General features: G+C 39.9%; 1 protein-coding gene across 1 annotated transcript in view; it reads left to right on the top strand.

Moving 5' to 3' along the window:
- Positions 1–1,105: 1,105 nt before the first annotated feature.
- The window catches only part of tacr1a (tachykinin receptor 1a), a 63,953-nt gene continuing 43,380 nt past the window's right edge, over positions 1,106–21,678 (top strand). Inside the window, exons 1-2 of the mRNA XM_086313450.1 lie at positions 1,106–1,884; positions 20,042–20,236. Of these exons, the coding sequence (XP_086169576.1) occupies positions 1,481–1,884; positions 20,042–20,236 (599 nt within the window). The 5' untranslated portion in view covers positions 1,106–1,480. The remainder of the gene's footprint in view (positions 1,885–20,041; positions 20,237–21,678) is intronic.

Below are 21,678 nucleotides of genomic sequence, written 5' to 3'. Positions count from 1 at the left end.
AATCAAAAAATGTTAAAATCAATTCAGTAATGTAAATATGGCTCGTAATATGAAGACCGTTGAGAGTAAGAGTAAGACTAGAGAAGCACTGTATAAATGCCAGAAGCTTAACATATTTATCACAGCTACAACATTTTTGGCACTAAAGACTCCCTCATTCCAGTGATAGGAGTGATGGTTCATTCATGTCACACTCTCCAGTCTTTCAGTACCATAAATTGTTCGATGGCAACCTGCAAAGAAGTCCTCTTAATGAGTTCATTAATTCTCTCACATTACTTTTCCTGACAGACCTAAAGACACACCTTTCTGGATAGATATAAACACAGGACAATGCCCACATCTGTCTCATTGTCATTAGACGCTGTATTGGTACATTATCTTAGCAATATATATGTGATCATCTCATCATACGATATGATATGATATGTTATGATATGATGTGATCATATATAAGGACTGTAAGAAGAGCCTTGTGAAAAGAATGACAGGACTGCAGATTTTTCATTTATATCCTGTGAAGCAATCAATCTTCAATCAAACCACTCCAGTCCAGAATCCAAGACCACAAGAGGGGTAGAGGACCTGGGTGTTCATTATGGCACCCCATCACTCTACACTACAAGCACTACAAAAAGTCATTTTTAGCAGCACCTTCTTAATGTAACCCAGAACCAAGAAGTAATAAATTTAACAATACCGTAAAAATACATGAGTGTTAAGAGAGACACAACTTATGCACTAAGTAATTTTATGTAATGCATAAATTTGAGGGCATTTGAAACGAAGTCAAACAATGTTTCCTTATCTTACATTGTAATTATGACGTAACATATTTTCACAAGTGGTGTCTGTCTTTTATTTTTAAATTGCACCAACAATGCCAAAAAAGATTGTATATATTATTATTTTGTACATCATAACTGTAACTGTCCATGAAGGAATTATAGTAAAATTACATTAAATTAAGTATTTAGGCGTAGTAATCAAGTCACCTGGATTCATCCGTAATCATAATTACACAGCCAGCATGTTGGACGGGAGCGCAGAAGCTCTCTTCAAAAGCTGGTGTGCAGCCGCTGAGTCAGAGTAGAGGAGCAGCAGGAGGACAGCACACAGACACGGAGAGAGACACAGACGGAGCTGAGCTGTTACCATTGCCAGACTCGTTCTGGTGCGCGTAAAAGACGCCTTTCTGTTTTTACGCACAGCAAAAAAAAAGGAAAAAAAAGAAAAAAGGGGGGAAACGTGCAAAGACTGATATGGAAGTTTCGACATCAAATACTTTTTCTGGTTCGTTGACTTTATTATTTGTAGGAGAGCGGACTCTCCGCAGACTACAACTGTACACTTAGAAACGAGCGTGACGCTTTCGGAAACTTTCCAACATTCACTTGCGTTTGGAATCGTTAACTTAGTCGTGTAATTAATTGGGGTTATCGCGGCCGGTTTAGTGACATTTTCGCTTCTAAACAGTAAAATGGATCCTTTATTCAGTGCTACCAATGCGCCAAATTGGACCAGCAGCTCCAATGATACCAATAACGGGACCATTTACAGGAACCAGTTTGTGCAGCCGGTCTGGAAAATCGTCCTCTGGGCCATTGCCTACAGCTGTATAGTTATCGTGTCCGTTGTAGGTAACATCACAGTCATCTGGATTATTGTGGCGCACAAACGCATGAGGACTGTCACCAATTATTTTCTCCTGAACCTAGCGTTCGCCGAAGCGTCCATGTCTGCATTCAACACGGTGATCAACTTCACCTACGGGATGCACAACGAGTGGTACTTTGGACTCGACTACTGCCGCTTCCACAACTTCTTTCCGATCGCGGCTGTGTTTGCCAGCATCTATTCAATGACTGCCATCGCTCTGGACAGGTAAGCTTCTGTTTTCACAGCCAGCCTGCTTTCAGAATACACGAGAAATGATCAGTGTGCCCCAAGTGTTTGGTATTGGAAAACACCCGTAAACACCCGAGACCGTCTAATGTAATTTGCCCATTCACGGTACAGTTTATGTTTCAAAATTCCACGAAAGCTTAGAGTACATCCATACATATCGATCATTATGAAAACAGACTACTATTGGTTTCTAAGAGCGTATAGGTGTGGTTAAAAAAAGAGGTGCAAATGCTTTCACATTGTTTTTGTTTGGTTAAATATTACTGACTCTTTGGGGAAAAAAGGTTTTAAATTACATAAGAAACTTCATTCACTAGTTGGTGTAAAAGCACTATTGACAGTATTTGTTTTCCTTCGCTGCCTCCTTTGTTTGCATGTGGCGAAACAACGCGTGACGCACAGGCAGCGCAATAAGCAGTTAATGGTTAATGGTTCATTGCCTTCTGGCTCAAACCCTTGTCAAATAAGAAAAAAAGGAAAGCAAGCTGTTGTTAAAAGTTTTGTGCATTCATTTTATGTCTTCATGTATACTCCTGTTACTGAAAATATAGCATTTGGGGGAAAATATTTCTTCATTTCTAAGTCTTTGCTCACTCTTAATGAGCAACCTTGTGTAGGAACACACACACAGCATAATAATCCTGAATGAAAATGAATGCATAGAAAGCCCTGCTCTATTTGAGTAGGTGTTTGTGTGAGTGATAAATGTGTGTTGTTGTCCTTGTGTGTTGTGTTGTATATATAAATCTGTGAAGTATCTATCAATATTTCCATGTAGGTAAATATCTCTGTGTGCAGGAAGGAGTGTGTGAAGATATGTGCATTGCTCAGTTCGAAACACATTTATATGTGTTATGTGTAAGTGTGGGTGGATGTGGGTGGGTGTACATTTGAGACATTCATTTTCCTGCTTAACCACATGAAGCTGTGTTTGCAGCTCTGTATTTTCTGCATCTCAGGACATGTTAGCCACTAATTGTCTCACTGTGGAACACCATTAATCTGAACTTTCCAAGATTAAGTGAGAGATTTGGTTATAGCTGAACAGAGCACAAAAGGGAAGCGACAACACATGCTACATTCAGTCTGCTCACTGAAAACATACTGTTATGAGAGTTTGCCAATCAGGGGATATATAATCTAGCTATCCACGTGCATCCACACAACACAACCATGATATTAAAATCCCTGTAAAGGAACATTAACTTTACCTTGACAGCCCCATATGTATGCAGCCAGGAAAAGATAGTATTTCAGAATATTTCAGAGATGTGGATGATTAAGCTGGAGGTAGACACCCACTGTGACCCATCATTCACAAACAGCAGTACCTTCACAGTTAACATTTCATCTCTTAATGACATAGATATAAAATAATTTCTGTCTGTTGATCGTATGTTTGATGAATGTGTTAAATAGGGGAGGTAGCGCAGTGTTGCTGTAGCTGATAAGACGTTCCTTTTCTTATCTCCATCCTTTTCCTCATCATTTCTGGGGTGCTCTTGCACTGCACTGCCCACAGATCAGCAGTACAGCTGCGTGCTGAGATCAGTGTGCTGCTCCAATGCTGACTGTATTGAGGTAATTGGTAAAAAACAAAACAAACTCAGCTGTAGAAAAATCTACTGGGGCCGTATGTGGATTCATTGGGTCCTTTATAAAATGGAGTTTTCAATTTCTTTCGCCCTGGATTGTGGGTAGAGGGAATTAAGAGAATTTGTCAAAGTGGCAAAGCAGTACAAATCTAAAACCTCTGATTACTGTAGTGGGAAAAAGACTATAACACATGAATTGATTCTTCAGTATTTTGATGATTACATTTGATCAAAATTCATGGTTAGCACTGTTGCCGCACAGCAAGAAGGTCCTGAGTTCAAGTCCACCATCAGGCTAGGGTCTTTCTGTGTGTAATTTGCATGTTCTCCCTGTGTTTGTGTGGGTTCTCTCTGGGTACTCTGGCTTCCTCCCACATTCCAAAGACATGCAGTTAATGGGGATAGGTTAATTGGTAATTCTAAATTGCCCATAGGTGTGAATGTGAGTGCGAATGGTTATCTGTCTCTATGTGTTAGACTGGTGACCTACCCAGGGTGTACCCTGCCTCTCTCCCTAAGACAGCTGACCCTGAAAAGAATAAGTTGAAGAGAATGGATGGATGGCATTTCACTGGCGATGGTGGTGCAGTGGTTAGCACTGTTGCCTTTAACCAAGAAGGTCGTATATTTGAATCCATAGGTGAGCTTGGGGGCTAGCTGTGTGACGTTTGGACACTCTGGCTTCCTCCCATAGTCCAAAATAAAGCTTGTTCAGTTCATATTCTAACTAGTAGGTGTTAATGTGAGCATGAATTGTTGTCTGTCTGTGACTGGTGACCTCTGCAGGTTGTACTCCACCTCTCCCCATTTGACATTAGATAAACTGAAGAAAACTGTCTTGTGTACTAAACTTTTGAAGTCTTATATTTGGGAATCATTTGTATTTTATTATAATAATAATAATTATTATTATTATTAAGTTAGTAATGGGTAGCTGACATAGTTATGTAAACTGTATATAAAAGATAGATGGTCTTAAAAGTAAAGTTTATAAAGTGGATTCCTACAAAATTTATGCGTTAGTTGAGTTTCACCTGTGACATCCTGGAGCCTACTCAAAGGAGGAGGGTTTCCCCTGGTATGGCAACTCTTTGAGCTGATCTCTCCCAATAAAGTGTAATCCTGTAAATAATGAAATATGTTACTACTATAATATTCAAGTCTGTGTTTTGTTTTTAATTCCCTGGTGTGGTTTTTGTTGTGTGTCTAGCAACTTGGATACAAAAACACCTGATATATCGTGGATAAGTGGATATATAGGAGCCTTTACGGGGTTGCTGTGAGATACTCGTAGATCCGTGCCTCTTCAGTACCCCATGACAGGGTTTTCTCCAAAGGCGGAGAGGTTGATACCAAAAATAGAAACCAACTGAGCAAAGTAAAGTGGAAAAAAATATTTCCCAATAAAAATGAAGTTACCATCACCCCAGTATTCACAAGTACAATCACTGTCTCATCATTTGAAAACACTGCAACAGTTTTAACATAAACGTCTCATTATTTAAACACTGACAAGGTTTTTTTGTTTTGTCATCTATAGACTTCTGTTACCATTACTCACACATTAATAATAAAAAGAAAATCAGATTAAGCTATTTTTTATTTCTATTCTAGCCAGTGATTATTCCCATGCTGACGCTTACAAATAGTTGAAATGGCAACAAAGGTTTTGACCAGCAGAGGGGGGGTTTGTGTGCACATGAATCCTCAAGAAATGAATTTTTTTGTAGAACCGATCGGATGGAAAGCTCCCATCTTTTATGCACCAGGTGTGATCATATGTTGATAATTTCTTTGAATAGAAAGGTGTGGTTAGGAAGTAGAAACCCTTCTAAATAAACTGCAATGGAAACACTATATTTGTGTGGGTCTCTGTGTTTATGTGAAAGCTCAGCCTCTTAAACTCAAAACTCTCCATTCATCAAGATTAGTTACTATATAAAGCAACACAGTGCACAGTGTTTTTCCAGGATGGATGATGGATTGATATTATTAAGTATCCACATTCTGAGTGTGCAAGATTATAGATACGATGCTCTCCAAAAGGCTGTAATGGGATAAAATGTACTTCCTGCTTACTGCAAACAAACAAAATGCAACAGGCCACATTTTACAAAGTGCCAAAAACATCAGTTTTTCAACAACAGTTGATGGTGATGATGAAAAAGTATAAGAAGTCTTTGTTTGAAATCAGCTCTGTAATTCACTATTGGAGATTTCAAATAATTGAGAGTTTAAAGCAATATTTTACGATACTTATAAAACAGATGTCCTTAACTTCATCTGATTAAATTTATGTGTTTATATAAAAACAAATATGCAGAATGTACTGGCCTTTCAACAGCCACTTTGCATAAGGCATCAAGGAATATACTCCAGCTTGCAGAGGTTAGAGAGTGCAGAAAATCCATTGCTGAATATTGTTCAATAGTATTCAGTGTACTTATAATCACTGTGCTCACTGCAGCATGGAGGTGGTGACAGAAAATTCTTATTGTCTCTATCAGCCATATTTCTCTTCCATTTTGTTTCTGTCGTCGCAGATAGCTGTTTCGTCTTGTTTCACTCCCTGATGATAATTTTCCCTCATGTTCATTCTTAAGAGCTGCTGGTATGTAGTAATGAGTGGTTTACTCTGAGTCGATAGGTTGCAATTATGAACATCAAGGATTTTGAATCAGCCAGTGTGGAGGCATAAGTATGCATGTTCAAGTGCCCATTAGTCTAAAGAAACTCTTAATCTACTGATTGGACAGAATGAGCCAGACAGACACTATATGCCAATTAGCTTCATGTATATGCATTAAAGGGAAATTAGCCTAATATTTTCTAAGCTATTAATGGATCAGCTAAAAGTTATTTAACGAAACTAAGGAACCTCTTAACCTTACCTAAGAGCAAGGCCAGATTTGACGTCATTATGGGAACAGGAGCTGAAATGAAATAAGATGTAGTTCAGTTGGCCCTGCAGGGTAATGCTTCAGTTAGTTTACCTGAACAGGCAGCAGCATTCCTGAAGAAGAAAGAATTTGCTCTCTAAGGCATCAGACTGTAGCTCCTCTTTAAAGTGCTTTCTGTTTGGTCAGTAGCATTAACAACTGACTTTCAAGAGATTTCGGTGATGGTAAAGTTTTACATGCTGCAGTTTTGCCTGGAAAATAAAGGGATATTTATTGCTGAGGAAAAGTAGAGAATTAAAACGTTTTTACAATTACAAACTCAAAGCCATTAAACAGCCAACTTTGATATTCCCGTCTAAATCAGAGCGTCTTAGGATATTTCAGCTTATTCATTTTATTCAGCTCTCAGATTCAGCAAAACACTTCTAAACTCCTCACATAATTATGAAATTATGTGATGGTCATCAATAAACATGCTATCCAGCAGATCAGCGACTACTGCTTACAGACAACAAATGAATAGTCCAATATGATGTTGTACTGAATTTTAGTTTATGGTTTTCACTTTTAGTGTTTGCCAAAATGTTTCCATTTCATGCCAGCTTTTTGGCTTTTCTACAACTTGTTCTTTGAAAAATGTAATCTCAAAGTGGCTCATTGAACATGACACTGTTCAATGTAATCAAATGGCCTACACTGTTACCAGATCTCAGTCTTGGCCACAGAGAATTAAAACAGCTCTTTAGGCAAAACGGGGTTTAACCCAGTACTAGCAAGGTGTGACCAATGAGTGTACTTGTATCTGTTCTACAGAACACTAAGAAATTGTAAATCTGTTATTAGTAATCAATTACAGCTACCAGCTGGAGCACATTAGGTGCCAAATTAGAAAATGATGCCAAGAATAGCAGCACAACAGTAACAATGGCTCCCACTTCTCTTCTTACAGGTTCCAGTTATTTCTCTGCTGAGAGCAGAGAAACAACTGGTGATACAAAATAGGCGATACAAAATAATATGTAGGTTTCCTGCGAATGGAGCCTTAGCTTGACGCTCCGCTTAGTCCCTCTTTCCATATCCAAAAAAAACAACAGTCCTTGATAGTTTCTCAATATTTACTTCAAAAGTCCAATGAGGTACACAGCAACAAAATTCCAAATTATGAAAACTTATAAAGCTCAATTCAAAATGGATGAAGAGAGATTGCGAGGTCAAAAAACCATGTGGCTCCACTCTCCTCTCACCCAACTTCCTGCCCTCTCTGCACCATCAAAATAAAAGCATACATTTCAAATTAAACTGCATGTAGGCTCCTACATAATATAAAACCAAACTGGGAAGTCATAAAGGAACTGACTCACAAGGAAACACACGGAGGGGCACACAGTCATGAGGGAGAACGCGACACTGAACTGAGGGGGACGTGGACATAAATACACAGAGGGTTAACAAGGGAAGTGGGAGCACACGGGGAACACAGCTGACACAGATAATCGTAATGACACAGGGCAGTAGTGAACACAACATGACGCATACTGACGAGAGACTGTCAAAGTAAAACAGGAAGTACACAGAGGTTCAGCCAGGAGGAGAGAGAGCACGGGGAGAGCACAGACATAATGGGCTGGGGAAAACATGGAATAAAACACAAGGAGGGGAAACGAGGGCTCACAGATACACAGAGGGCCACACAGGGGGTAATCAAATAAGGAACATCTTAACAGAACAACCTAGGAACCACGGCATAAATAAAGAACAAAATACAAAAGACACGAAAACTAAGAATACTGGGCCAACATGGCCCAGGACCATGACAGATTGGGACCTGATGAATGTAAAAACAAAGAATTAGCAAAATTTATATTTATTTATTTTTTACCTAATTTTTGTTTCTAAGAAAAATGAGAGCCACATATGAGGATATTCATTTAAAATTTCGATAGAACAGTAGCAGTATAATGTCCTCATAAGTACTCATTTATTTAATTATTTTATTTGGTAGAAATAGGGTGACCATATTTTGATTTCCAAAAAAGAGGACACTTGGCACAGTCATGAGGAATTTTAATAATACTGTTTGCTTAAATAAAATTTTAACATATTAAAATAATGCCTTCTCTGTGCGGTAAATGAGGGGTGAAATTAAAAAATGTCTTAAAGGTTCTTACAAGTCAACAAGTGCAAAAAAATATTTTAAAAACCTCTAGAATTAAATAACGTTACAGAAATAATGCCTCATTTGTATAAGAAAAATGACCAATGAGGTATTGCGCAATGGTTTCTGCTGTCTCATTTCGCGTTTCTAACCTCAATTAATTTTCTTTGCACGCCACCATTCTTCCAGTCAAAGTATGATTGGGAATATATTCTCTGGTAAGTCTGAGAAATGCCACAGTACTGGATTTTATTAAGAGCTCAAAGAGTGACTTCAACTGAATGTAGCACTATGACACCATTGACAATAGCTTCAGTCTTGGTGCAGGCACTTTTTTGCTTTGTTAAAATCTGGAAACGCTTCTTTTTTTTTTAGCAACACACAAGTGCAATCCATGAATCTGTAGCTATTGTGACGCTTCATAGTATGAAATGCCAGTGCACCTTCTGCTGCAGACACAACAACATCTTTGTTTTTCCCAGGTGTAACAAAGAACTCAGTCAACTTACTAGATGAATTTTCGCCTCGCACAGCCTTTATATACAGGGTGCATATAAGTGGTCCGCAGGTGCGCAATCGCTGTCAAAATAAAAGGCGCGCACCAGATAAGAAGTTGCAACGCACGTTTGCGTACATAAGATTTTCTGGAGGAAGACAGACATTTGTTTAGAACTCTTAAAGATGTCGAAGAAGCTCCTTTAAGCAATTACTTTGGTGTTCCTCCACCTCCAAAGAAATGTCAGAAGGAGTCCGAACCTCGTATTCGCGTATTCTCGGAAAAGTGGTTGCAGGAGGTGAGCTGGCTTCAAACAAATGATGAACGCACAAAGATTTGGTGCAGAATATGCCGTGAAAATCCCACTCTAGCGAACAAAAACAGTGCCTTTTATATGTACGCGAACGCGCGTTGCAACTTCTTATCTGGTGCGCATCTTTTATTTTGACAGCGAATGCGCACCTGCGGATCACTTATATGTACCACTGTTTATACGTTTTTAAACCTTCGTTAGACACACAAATGTATTTACCACCTCTGCACACAGTGCACTCCGCCTCCCATTTATTCTGAGGGATGGTACAAGGGAAATTTGTTTTGCAGTTTGTCTGAAAAGATGCACTTGCGCTTTGGCATCTTGTAGCATCTTTTCAGCGCGCCACTGCGCACTCTGTCCCGTCTGTGAGCGCGGAACAACCACTTACAACGCAGCAGTTCGGGGACGAAGTTGCACATATGGGTCCTCTGTAAGCCTATAGGAAAACCTTTTTCATCCATCTCGAAAATCCCCCCGGACAGAACGTGAAAAGTGGAAATGTCCGGGGAAAAGAGGACGGTTGGTCACCCTAGTAGAAACAGTAGAGCTGGTTATTTGTCAGCTAATACTAAAGACAGCTAGCTAGCATGGTTAGCTAGGTGCTTGCAAAAACTCATTGTGATGTTATTATTAACTGGTAATGTTGGCTGGTAAAGAACAGGATTAAAACTAAGCTGTTGTACCAGAACAAAGTAAAGAGCTACTCTTTAGAGTGCCTTTTAGTAGATGACAGAAAAGCACTTACATCATTTAACTTCACCTTTAAAACTATTTAAACAATAAAAATCTTCCCACTCCCACCAGCTGTCATGAAAAATAAGGCATAGCTCTTTCTCTTAGACCAGAGTTAAATACATTCATTTCTGCTGTAACATTGAGCCTTAGGGAGATCTATGACAACTGATGGGTTTTTGTAACTTGAAGTGGCCATTGAAGGAACTGCAGTTTTTACACTTGTGTGGCGGTTTCATTTTTCAACCCAGAATTGACAAGCATCAACTTCTAGGAGGTACTTCAATAGTTGCTGAATGATATGAATCTGAATCAAACAAACTGTACATTTTAAAGTTGTAACAATTTGTGTTGCCATCCATGTGTTGTGATAATGCCACGTTCTTTCATAAAGGAATCCTTTAAGGGTGCCACTTAATCAACAATCAATATGACTGAGGAGTAAACAAAGAAATGAAAAATCACCAGCTAAGACTGGATCAAAGGAGATGAAGTACTTTTTGTATTTACCTACTATAGCTGGAGGACAGCTTACACCAGGAAAAGCAGGTCTTAGGAGGGGTTTATTTGCTGCATACCCACTACAGCTTAATGTGTTCTCCTCTCCATCTCATGTCCTTCCTCCAATTTCCACATCTTCCCTTCCTGTTCTGTCTGCTATATCCAGAGGGACCATCAAGGGAAGTTATTCTGGCTTCTTCCTCCCTTCTGCTTCTCCATGATTCATGCCTTGTACATAAAAAATGGGAAGAAAGGGATCACTCCTCACGAGAGGATTCTCTGACGTGACTAATCAGGAAAAATGCTGACAGAGCATTGCTTTGCTTTGCAAATTAGCATGAATATTAGCACAGAATTTTCATTTGATGCTATTAAGTTTTTCCCCATTTGAGTTCCCAAACTATGCACAAATTTAATCCAATTTGTTTTATTTGTTAATTAATATGCAAAACCACAATCTAATTCAATATCCAATTAGGCACTCCACAAAATTGAAACATCAAGTTCATTTTATTAATCAGGGTAAGTAAGAATAATGCTGATACAACAACAAACTGGGAGATTAAAACAGAATAGTGAAACAAGCTGATGAAATAAACATGCTAAATAGCCATGCTAGTGAAACCTAGAAACCTGCTATATTATGTTTATTGAGGCAGATATGGACTGCACCTCTAATGCACAAAGAGAACTCGGGGTACAGCAGCGTTACAGGGAACGGTAAAAATGCTTTATCACTTTATCCTACAGTTAGGTACAAGTACTGTACCTCTGAATATGGTAGTAAGAATAGCTCTGTGCAATTAGTGACCAAAAAATATACCTTCATTTATTCACTCTCACATTCACACAATGGTGGAGGCAAGCTACAGTTGTAGCCACAGTTGCCCTGGGGCATGGAATGGGAAGGAACAGACTAAACACAGTCGTTATCAGGGTTTTTTTGTTCGGCTCCAGCCTTGCGACCGCAGCTGGCGCCGAAAGGGTATCCGCATGAAGGGATGGTGCTTTTTACTTTAGTGCGAACAGCTCATATGAATTTCAAAGCTGTTCTAACAGTCCAACACTGGTCTCTCAATCTCCCGTTGGAGAGCCGTGAGCTTCTCCATGATGTTATCAAACTTGCGCTCTGTGATGTTGTCATTCTTGTGCTCAAAGAGCCGATTCTGAGAACTCACGACCACAGTGAGCCTCCCCAAGATGTCATCCAATTTGCGCTCAGAGATGTTATTCCGAGCGAGCCCCTCCAAGATGTATCCAGTCTGCACTCAGAGATCTTATTCTGACTATTCACGGCAGCCGTGCGTTCTCCAAGATCTTATCCGTGCTGCACTCAATGAGCCCATTTTGAGAAACTCACGCCTTGTCCCATCGTTTCAATCCCAGTGGGCAGCCTTGTGGGGGTTTGAACAGCCGGTTCCGCTTTCTTAATTCTTCGATAAGTCAGGGCCAAGCCAGCTCCGATCGGCAAGAACCCTGTTACCATGGTTCCGAATAGGTAGATATCTTCAGCACTCAGGCTCACCCAAGCCCAAACTTCTCGTTGAGAAAGGGGTGTCAATTGCATTTAGGGACCAGTAGATCAAATCCATAATTCCTCCTTTAGGTTTTAGAGAACAGACTGTGAGAGAGTGTTCCAGGGAAAAGTAATACAAAAACACGAGACTAGACAAGGACATAAGACTAACCTGAAACCAAACACTCACAGGAGGAGGAGCAAAATGCACAGAGAAAGATGGCAGAGAGATGCAGAAAGAACACCGGGTTACACAGCGTAATGCAGGGTTACACAGAGTAACGCAGACGACACGACAGAGAGCACAGGAATACACAGGGCTCATATACACAGGGCGGTGATCAGGAAATGGGCAACAGGAGGGAGACACAGCTGGGAGAAACTAGGCTAACGAGGGGAAAAGTACAACTGAACACATTGACATCAGGCATGAACATGAACCTTCAAAGTAAAACACTTTACTAAGACACGGACTAGACAGAGTGAGACAGACTTGACACGGAACTAAACCTACAAAAATAATAACCATAATCAAAACAGTATCACTAAATAATCAGAACATAAATCATAATCAGAAACACACCAAAACATAAGAAACAGAAAAAGCTGGGTCAAAATAACCCAGAACCATGACACTATTGACCTTGAAAGAGAGGTCAGAGTTCAAATTACATAATATTTTAAATCTTTATACAGTTTCTTCTAAATGCTGTCAATACACAAACACACTTGTAAGGATAGTTTCTAAGTTGGTCGATTTTCAACCAATAAATCATTTTGCTGACTTTGGTGGATATAAGCCAAATTTTAACAAACTGTTAACATGACCCCACTCTACACCGTTACAAAGTTTTATCAGAAATCATTCAAAGCTTTTTAAGCTTCTATGTTTGCAAACAGAATGATGACATACGCGCACACACACATGCAAACACTACCAAAAACATAACCTTGTTAGCAACATTCAGTATTCTAACTGATGATTTGGTTATGGTAGTGGCTTATCTCATGCCATGGTACTGACAGCGTGCCTCACTCTGTTTATTAGGTAGGGTATGCTTTGCAGTTATGCAGTTGTTAAAACATCAACCTGTTGATGCTTATCCTAAGCTTGAATTGTCATATGGCTCTTCAAAAAACCAAGGAAACTGTAGGGTCTACTAGTTGTTGTGATCAAGCTAATCGTTAAATATGATTATAGCTGATCGATCAGGAAGTTGCAACAAGATGTAGCTAAGCTGATTTGTTTAGCTAAATTAAATTTCATTCTTCCCAACAACAGTCATCCACACCTCATGATGAGAGCACTAGGAGGAAAGCAGGAAGAGCATGTTTTGTCCTTTCCTATCAGAGATACAGTAAAATGTGTGGTCATGTTTTAGTCACCAGTAATCAGACATTGCTAACGTACAAGGACTCGCACAAATGTAGCAAAGTGCTGTTTGAGCTGCTGATTTGCTGTTAAACGCTGATATGAAGTGTTACTATGGTTACTCATTTGAGAAGTCAAGGGCATGTCGGCCACAAAACACCTAATATAGAAGAATATAGAAATATAGAAGAGTTATATCATTATAATTAATTAGTGGTGAGAGGAGATACCATCATATACGTTCGCAAACATGATCTCATTGAAACAAAAAAAAACATTGTTATTTTATGTGCTGCAAATATTTCAAAAGACAAGTCGCTCTCAGATCTTCGGTAAATGCACATGCATCATTTAGTCTCAGACATTTAGATAATTTTGAAAAGGTGCCACAGAGCCATGTCACCTCTGAGCAAAAAAAATAAATAAATACTGATTTTAACACTTGTCATTTCCTGTCACTGAACAAAATCTACTCAGGTTAGAGCTTGGAAAAAACAGCCATGAGACTGGATGTGTCTAATTGAGGGCACTTAGCTGACTGGTGGCTGCTGTTATTAATGTTATTATTTAATTTGGTGTCTGTATAGGAAGTTAAAAAAAAAATAAGCTACAAGATAATTGAGTGTGGTGGTGCTGAAGTAATTTAAATTACTAGCTTAACTTTGGCTCCATTATTATAAGGCCACATAGGACTGCAAATTTTGACAGTATTTAGTTTTTCTTATACAGGGAGTGCAGAATTATTAGGCAAGTTGTATTTTTGAGGAATAATTTCATTATTGAACAACAACCATGTTCTCAATGAAGCCAAAAAACTCAATATCAAAGCTGAATGTTTTTGGAAGTAGTTTTTAGTTTGCTTTTAGTTTTAGCTATTTTAGGGGGATATCTGTGTGTGCAGGTGACTATTACTGTGCATAATTAGTAGGCAACTTAACAAAAAACAAATATATACCCATTTCAATTTTTTTTTTACCAGTGACACCAATATAACATCTCCACATTCACAAATATACATTTCTGACATTCAAAAACAAAACAAAAACAAATCAGTGACCAATATAGCCACCTTTCTTTGCAAGGACACTCAAAAGCCTGCCATCCATGGATTCTGTCAGTGTTTTGATCTGTTCACCATCAACATTGCGTGCAGCAGCAACCACAGCCTCCCAGACACTGTTCAGAGAGGTGTACTGTTTTCCCTCCTTGTAAATCTCACATTTGATGATGGACCACAGGTTCTCAATGGGGTTCAGATCAGGTGAACAAGGAGGCCATGTCATTAGTTTTCTTCTTTTATACCCTTTCTTGCCAGCCACGCTGTGGAGTACTTGGACGTGTGTGATGGAGCATTGTCCTGCATGGAAATCGTGTTTTTCTTGAAGGATGCAGACTTCTTCCTGTACCACTGCGTGAAGAAGGTGTCTTCCAGAAACTGGCAGTAGGACTGGGAGTTGAGCTTGACTCCATCCTCAACCCGAAAAGGCCCCACAAGCTCATCTTTGATGATACCAGCCCAAACCAGTACTCCACCTCCACCTTGCTGGCGTCTGAGTCGGACGGGAGCTCTCTGCCCTTTACCAATCCAGCCACGGGCCCATCCATCTGGCCCATCAAGACTCACTCTCATTTCATCAGTCCATAAAACCTTAGAAAAACCAGTCTTGAGATATTTCTTGGCCCAGTCTTGACGTTTCAGCTTGTGTGTCTTGTTCAGTGGTGGTCGTCTTTCAGCCTTTCTTACCTTGGCCATGTCTCTGAGTATTGCACACCTTGTGCTTTTGGGCACTCCAGTGATGTTGCAGCTCTGAAATATGGGCAAACTGGTGGCAAGTGGCATCTTGGCAGGTGCACGCTTGACTTTTCTCAGTTCATGGGCAGTTATTTTGCGCCTTGGTTTTTCCACACGCTTCTTGTGACCCTGTTGACTATTTTGAATGAAACGCTTGATTGTTTCGAGCCTATACAGCTTGGAGTAAGACAACATGCATGAAGAGGATGATGTGGACAAAATACTCATTTGCCTAATAATTCTGCACTCCCTGTAAATGTAAAACACAGGGAAGGGACAGTGAACTAGGAACTATAAATATGACACAAGCAGAAAACAATAAAAAGAACCAAACCCATGACAAACAATAAATCAAAGAATATAACTTAAACCAGAATTACACAAACTGGGTCACAACTAGATGTCATCTATGTAGATGAGGAGGCTAATTTTTCTCCATTTTGAGGGGATTCGTGCCTATGCATAGCAATGTATGGGACAGGGCATCTCCTTGGTAAATCCAACACTTAACCTTCTAGGACCTGGCGTCCACATATGTGGACATCACATTGTGCGTTATTTAGACCAAAATACTCAATTTTGCTCTACAAGGGCCTGATATCTACTTACGAGGACATTATACTGCTACTGTTCTATCAAAATTTAAATGAATACCTTCATATGTGGCTCTGATTTTTCATAAAAACAAAAATAAGGTAAAATGCATGTCGTGGAAGAGTTCGGGTCTTAGGAGGCTAATGGTGACTTGCGTAATTGGTTTGAAGTTGGCCTTTAGTGTTGCCACGTCCCTGAAATCCTCATCAATCCTCATTTGCCATTTCTGCGATTTCGCATCTCATCCAGTAGCAGCTGGTTCATTTGTGCTGTCGTGCTCATTGAGTGCAGTTCGTTTCTTTAGCCAGTAAGTGTGAATGGTGCTGTCCAACTCATCATACTTGAGACACTTTCTTGGATGTCTGCTGCTGGGATGGTAACTGGTTTCTATTCAGGGAAGTCCCTGTGGACTGCTCCTATTGGTTTTGCATGAGTGAGTGGTGGCTGAAGGATTTACAGGTATGCAAAGAGTCTATAATGGCAACAACAGATGCAATACTTCAAATTACATCTCACAAACACAATGAACTCTCACATACAGAAACACACACAAGCTTTGCTACCATCATCCAGCTTCCAGCTACAGATGGAAATTTACGTAATTTGCTGCAAAAAGAAATAGTAAACCAAAAAAAGATGAAGGACCACAAGAAATAGATTAACAATACAATTACCACCGCCTACATTCAAATACAATTTCTGAAAAAAATAAAATAAATAATTAATCAATCACCTTTACTGTCTCATTCTTAATCACTTACATTACAGGAAAACTCTGCAGCAGGTTCATGGTGTTTATATTGAACCACTGCATTGCCATTGCAGTTTTAGGTTCAATTTGTGGATAACTGGAGGTGTATGTCAGACATGAAATCCAGCATTTACTGCCCAAGCTACCTGCTACCTTGTGAGAGGGAATCCTATTGAGAGGAATCAGATATTGCCTACAGACAGATGTTTGAAGTACAAAGTCTCAAGGGTGTGTTTACCAAGATATGAATGAAGGGGAGGGAAACACAGGGGTGCTAAGATCTCTACCAGCAAATCCATGAAAATGAAATTACTTTCGGGTAAAGAAGTGTGTCTGTGTCTGAATGTGTTTTTTATTTATTTTTTTTTGTAACTGCAGGAGAAGATTAATCTAACAGAACCAGGCCCCAGGTGCAGGCTGTGTGAAGATGCCCCTGAGACAATACAGCACATAAAAGCAGGGTGCAAGATGCTAGCAGGCAAAGCATACATGGAACGCCATAACCAAGTGGCTGACATAGTGTACAAGAACATCTGTACGGAGTGTGGCCTAAGTCCCAAGGTCAATATGAGACACACTCCCCCTAGGGTGGTTGAGAGTGACCAAGCTAAGATCCTGTGGGACTTCCAAATACAGTAAGACCCACTGGTGATGGCTTACCAACCAGAAATGATAGTGGTAGACAAGCAGAGGAAGATGGTTGTAGTAATAAATGTAGCTATACTGAATTGGGGCAACATCAGGAGGAAGGAACATGAAAAGCTCAAGAAAAACCAAGGGCCGAGAGAAGAACTCGAGAACATGCGGAGGGTGAAGGCAAGTGTAGTTTGGTGTCCAGTTTGCATGCCAGTAGGGATAATAATGGTGATTTGGGCTTTTGGGCAAGCGGACCACTGTTCTCTGCAGGTGTGTGTTTGAATCTGACATCACCAGCTTAAATATGACTCACCTACATGAAGGAAAAGCCACATGGCTGCCAGAGCCTTTTGAAGTAGAGCTAAGGTAAAGCCGAGGTACTGATCTCCCGCTTTCAGTGGACTGCAGGGAGCATTTGATTTTAAAAGCCTGCTCTTGTGCTTGATATAATTAGAGTGAGAATATCCATTTAGCAGATTCATTTGGGTTATTAGTGGGATTAAGCCTTTAATTAGACCTCTTTGGCTCAGGATGGCATTTGGCTGGAGAGCTTTTCTGAAAAGAGACGAAAATTAGTAACAGTATACTGTGTACAACAAAAATATCAACATTATAGGCTTTTCACATAGTGTGGGAATTTAGTAATTGAAACTGAAAATCCTTGAGAAATGACTTCCATAAAGAAAACACTTCACCAGATAAGCATACCTTCAAGATTATGGAGCTAGCAGGAAAAACATGAATTAAAGTGCAACTCAGTCAATACAACCAAATCTCTAATAAATGTAAGTCAAAAATCTATACAGAGGTTTAAAATAAGAACTGATGGGGAGTTGATAATTATTTCTTTCTCTCCCTGAAGTATTGTATTTTCAATGAGGAGAAATGAGATCCAACAGAAAAATGACTTTAGATGGACTTTGTAATGAAGCTCAGTGTCAATGATGTGCAAGGTCATTTTAAGTGATTCCTGCACCTCTTCGTCTCTGATGAGGAGCATGAACATGGCAGTGTGAAATCACTACGGAAACGTCGAGGGAGCCTGATGGGAATCCTTCACACATTTTATGAAACACTTTTATGTTGTAATTCCAGTGTCTCTCTAGTAGTGCTGCCACAAACGATTATTTTGATAGTCGACTAGTCAACGATTATTTTTGTGATTAGTCGACTAATCAGATCATGCATCCATTGGACGTAAAACGTACAGCTTATTGCACCAGCATGCATCTGCTCTTATATAACTATCATTAGCTTACAGCTTTAAGTGTTTAAGGTATGTGCTAACTAAAAATAAAGGCAAGATGATAGTTTAGTTGAGGGGCAATCGTGGCTCAAGAGTTGGGAGTTCGCCTTGTAATCGGAAGGTTGCCGGTTCGACCCCCGGCTTGGACAGTCTCGTTGTTGTGTCCTTGGGCAAGACACTTCACCCGTTGCCTACTGGTGGTGGTCAGAGGGCCCGGTGCCTCTGTCAGTGCGCCCCAAGGTGGCTACAATGTAGCTTGCCATCACCTGTGTGTGAATGGGTAGATGACTGGATATGGCTGGATATGTAAAGCGCTTTGGGGTCCTTAGGGACTAGTAAAGCGCTATATAAATACAGGCCATTTACCATTTTATTAAATTTTAATGAAATTTGCAGATTGTTTCGGTGAAGTTTAATAAACTCCTTGCTATCTAAAATATAACAGGACACCGGAGTATATTCTCCAGCATCTCACACTTCTGATAATCAGTTGTCTGCTTGACGTTTATTTAGCTGTGTAAAAACTATAACTTTAATCTCAGCCAAACAGATTTACTCAGGAATAAATAAAATTCTAAAAAAAAGCCAAACAATAAAATTTTTAAGTTATCTAAGTGACTTATATATGTTTAACCTGAGTAGCGAAAGACAGCGGTGGGTTTGAAAACGATTTGCCCGGAGTCCGGGGTTCTCACCGGCTCTAGTGAGCTTTGCCCCCGGCTAGCTATCGAGCTAGTGGGTAACAGATGTCGGAGCGCTTTTGAAAATATGTGGTGTCTTGATAAACTGAGCAGATATTTGAGGTTTACACAGCTACATTCTTGCTTGAAAATATGTTAAACTTTATTTTGTGAACCAGAAAGAATAATAAGAGTAACATTAAAACTAACCAGCTGCCGCCATTATTGGAAACTGAGCTGGGCTGCGCTATGAATTCTGGGACAGAGCTACTTCTTCTTCTTCGGGGTTTAACGGCAGCTGGCATCCTTGTACATGCAGTGCTGCCATCTTCTGTTTCAGTCCGTTATTACACTCTTAAATCCTACTACTCATTCATGCGTCTTTTGTGATCTTACAAAGCTTCAATCGACGCGTCGACTATAAAATCAGTCGTCGATGATTTTGATTGTCGACGTAATTGTGACTAGACCACTAATCGTAGCAGCCCTACTCTCTAGGGAGCATAGTTTCACGATCCCGTGCAGAAAAAAATCATCTTCAAAGTCTAAATAATTTTTGAACAAATGAAAACGTCATGTGATTTTCAACCTGTAAATATGAAAGAAAAAAGGTCATGTTTTTACTGGTGCTGAGTGGGCAAGTACGTGTGAATATTCACATCCCAGAGGTCATGTTCAAGTTACTCTCAAGAAACTCTATTTCTGTGAGTGTTTTTACTCTTTGCCCACGTCAAGGACTTAAATAACTTGTGATCCCATGCTAAAAAAAAAGAATCTTCTATCTGTAAAGCTCTTTATTCTGTCCTATATTCTTCTTTCATGTAAACCATGAAGCATTTGTGTCCCTGCAGGTACATGGCCATCATCCACCCTCTGCAGCAGCGCATGTCCTCCACAGAGACCAAGGTGGTGGTGGGTGTGATCTGGGTTCTGGCTCTGCTCCTGGCTTTTCCTCAGTACTACTATTCCAACACGGCTGAGGTCCCTGGCCGTGTGGTGTGTTACATCGACTGGCCAGAATACACTGTGTTTGACTTCAAAAAGATGTGAGTGAGTCTCTCTGGCAAGCAGCTATTCAAGTCAACAAGCTTAGCTAATTATTTTCCCATCAACAACAAATTTGGGAGGTTTGTGAAATTTGTGTGTATTCAGTGAAAATGATTAAAGCTTTCAAAGTAAGTCAAGTGACGGCACTCAGACAAACCGCCTGTGGGACAACAAAAAAGAAGAGCTGACTCAAAAGCCTAATGTAAACAGAACCTACGGCCTCATTTGGCTGTTTATTAAACCACAGAAGACTGACTGCATGTGGTGCATTTTGGACAAGTGCCCTTGCTGAGCTATTGATTCCAGCTTGTCTAAAAGCCAGCCTCAATTCTATAAATGAAAGAGCCTGTTCAGTCATCAACTTAAGTAGCCAAATGTGGACTTGATTTATTTTTTATTTTGTTATCTGAAATGCGACAGATTAAGAGAGTTAAGCCAGAGGGTCACACAGAATTCAAAATAGAGTTATTACCAGCATTCAAGGAAATTTTACTCCTGAGGTTTCTAATTCAGTCATGTGGAGTCAAAGTCTTCTCTCTTATACTGCTGAATATTCAGTAGCTCATTTTCTTCTTTTCAGCACTTTGCTGTGATTTTTATTTAAAAGTGGTCATTGTCTCTCATGCAGCAAAAACACCTTTTCATTAATGTTCTCTTTACTGGGGAACATTTGGAAGAAACATCTGCCTGGCAGACACTACACATTTACACATTTAACCAGTTTTAATGCACTGCTACAGCCTATTACTGTCACATTTTTATAAACCAGGCTGCTTTTAGGTTTTATGACAATTGGCAAAAAGAGGAATAGGTATTTTACTCAATAATACAATAACAAACATGAAGTTATTGTCATGATTCGTTGTGTGGCAGGCAGGAGAAGGACCCAAGATGCAGACTCACAGACACGGGGATAAACTTACAGATCACAGTTTTAATGCTGGCTTAATGGTGAAACACAAAACAGTACTGAACTAAACTGGAAAAACTAAACATGAGATGTACCAGGAACCACGGGGAGAATAACACACAACATGAGGGAGAACGCGACGCCGAACAGAGGGAGACGCAGACAGAAATACACAGAGGGTTAACGAGGAAAGTGGGAACACACGGGGAACACAGCTGACACAGATAACCATAACGAGACAGGGCGGGGTGAACATAACACTGACGGGAGACGGGCAGAGTCAAGCAGGAAGTACAGAGGTTCAGACAGGAGGAGAGAGCACCGGGAGAACACAGACATAACAGGCTGGGGAAAACATGGAATAAAACACGAAAGGGGACAAGGGCTCATGAATACATAGAGGGGCACACAGGGGGTGAGAGTCACAAAGGGAAAGCACACAGGGAACAACATAACAGGGCAACTCAGGAAACAGAACCTAAACAGGGAACTGAATACAAAAATACAAGAGAACTAAGAATACTGGGCCAA

Source organism: Aulonocara sp. 'chitande type north' Nkhata Bay, linkage group LG12 (genome assembly GCF_057382095.1).
Source record: "Aulonocara sp. 'chitande type north' Nkhata Bay isolate Kocher_YH1m ecotype deep benthic linkage group LG12, A_spYH_male_GT1.1, whole genome shotgun sequence".
Taxonomy (NCBI): Eukaryota; Metazoa; Chordata; class Actinopteri; order Cichliformes; family Cichlidae; genus Aulonocara; species Aulonocara sp. 'chitande type north' Nkhata Bay.
This window is presented reverse-complemented; position numbering and strand designations above follow the sequence as displayed.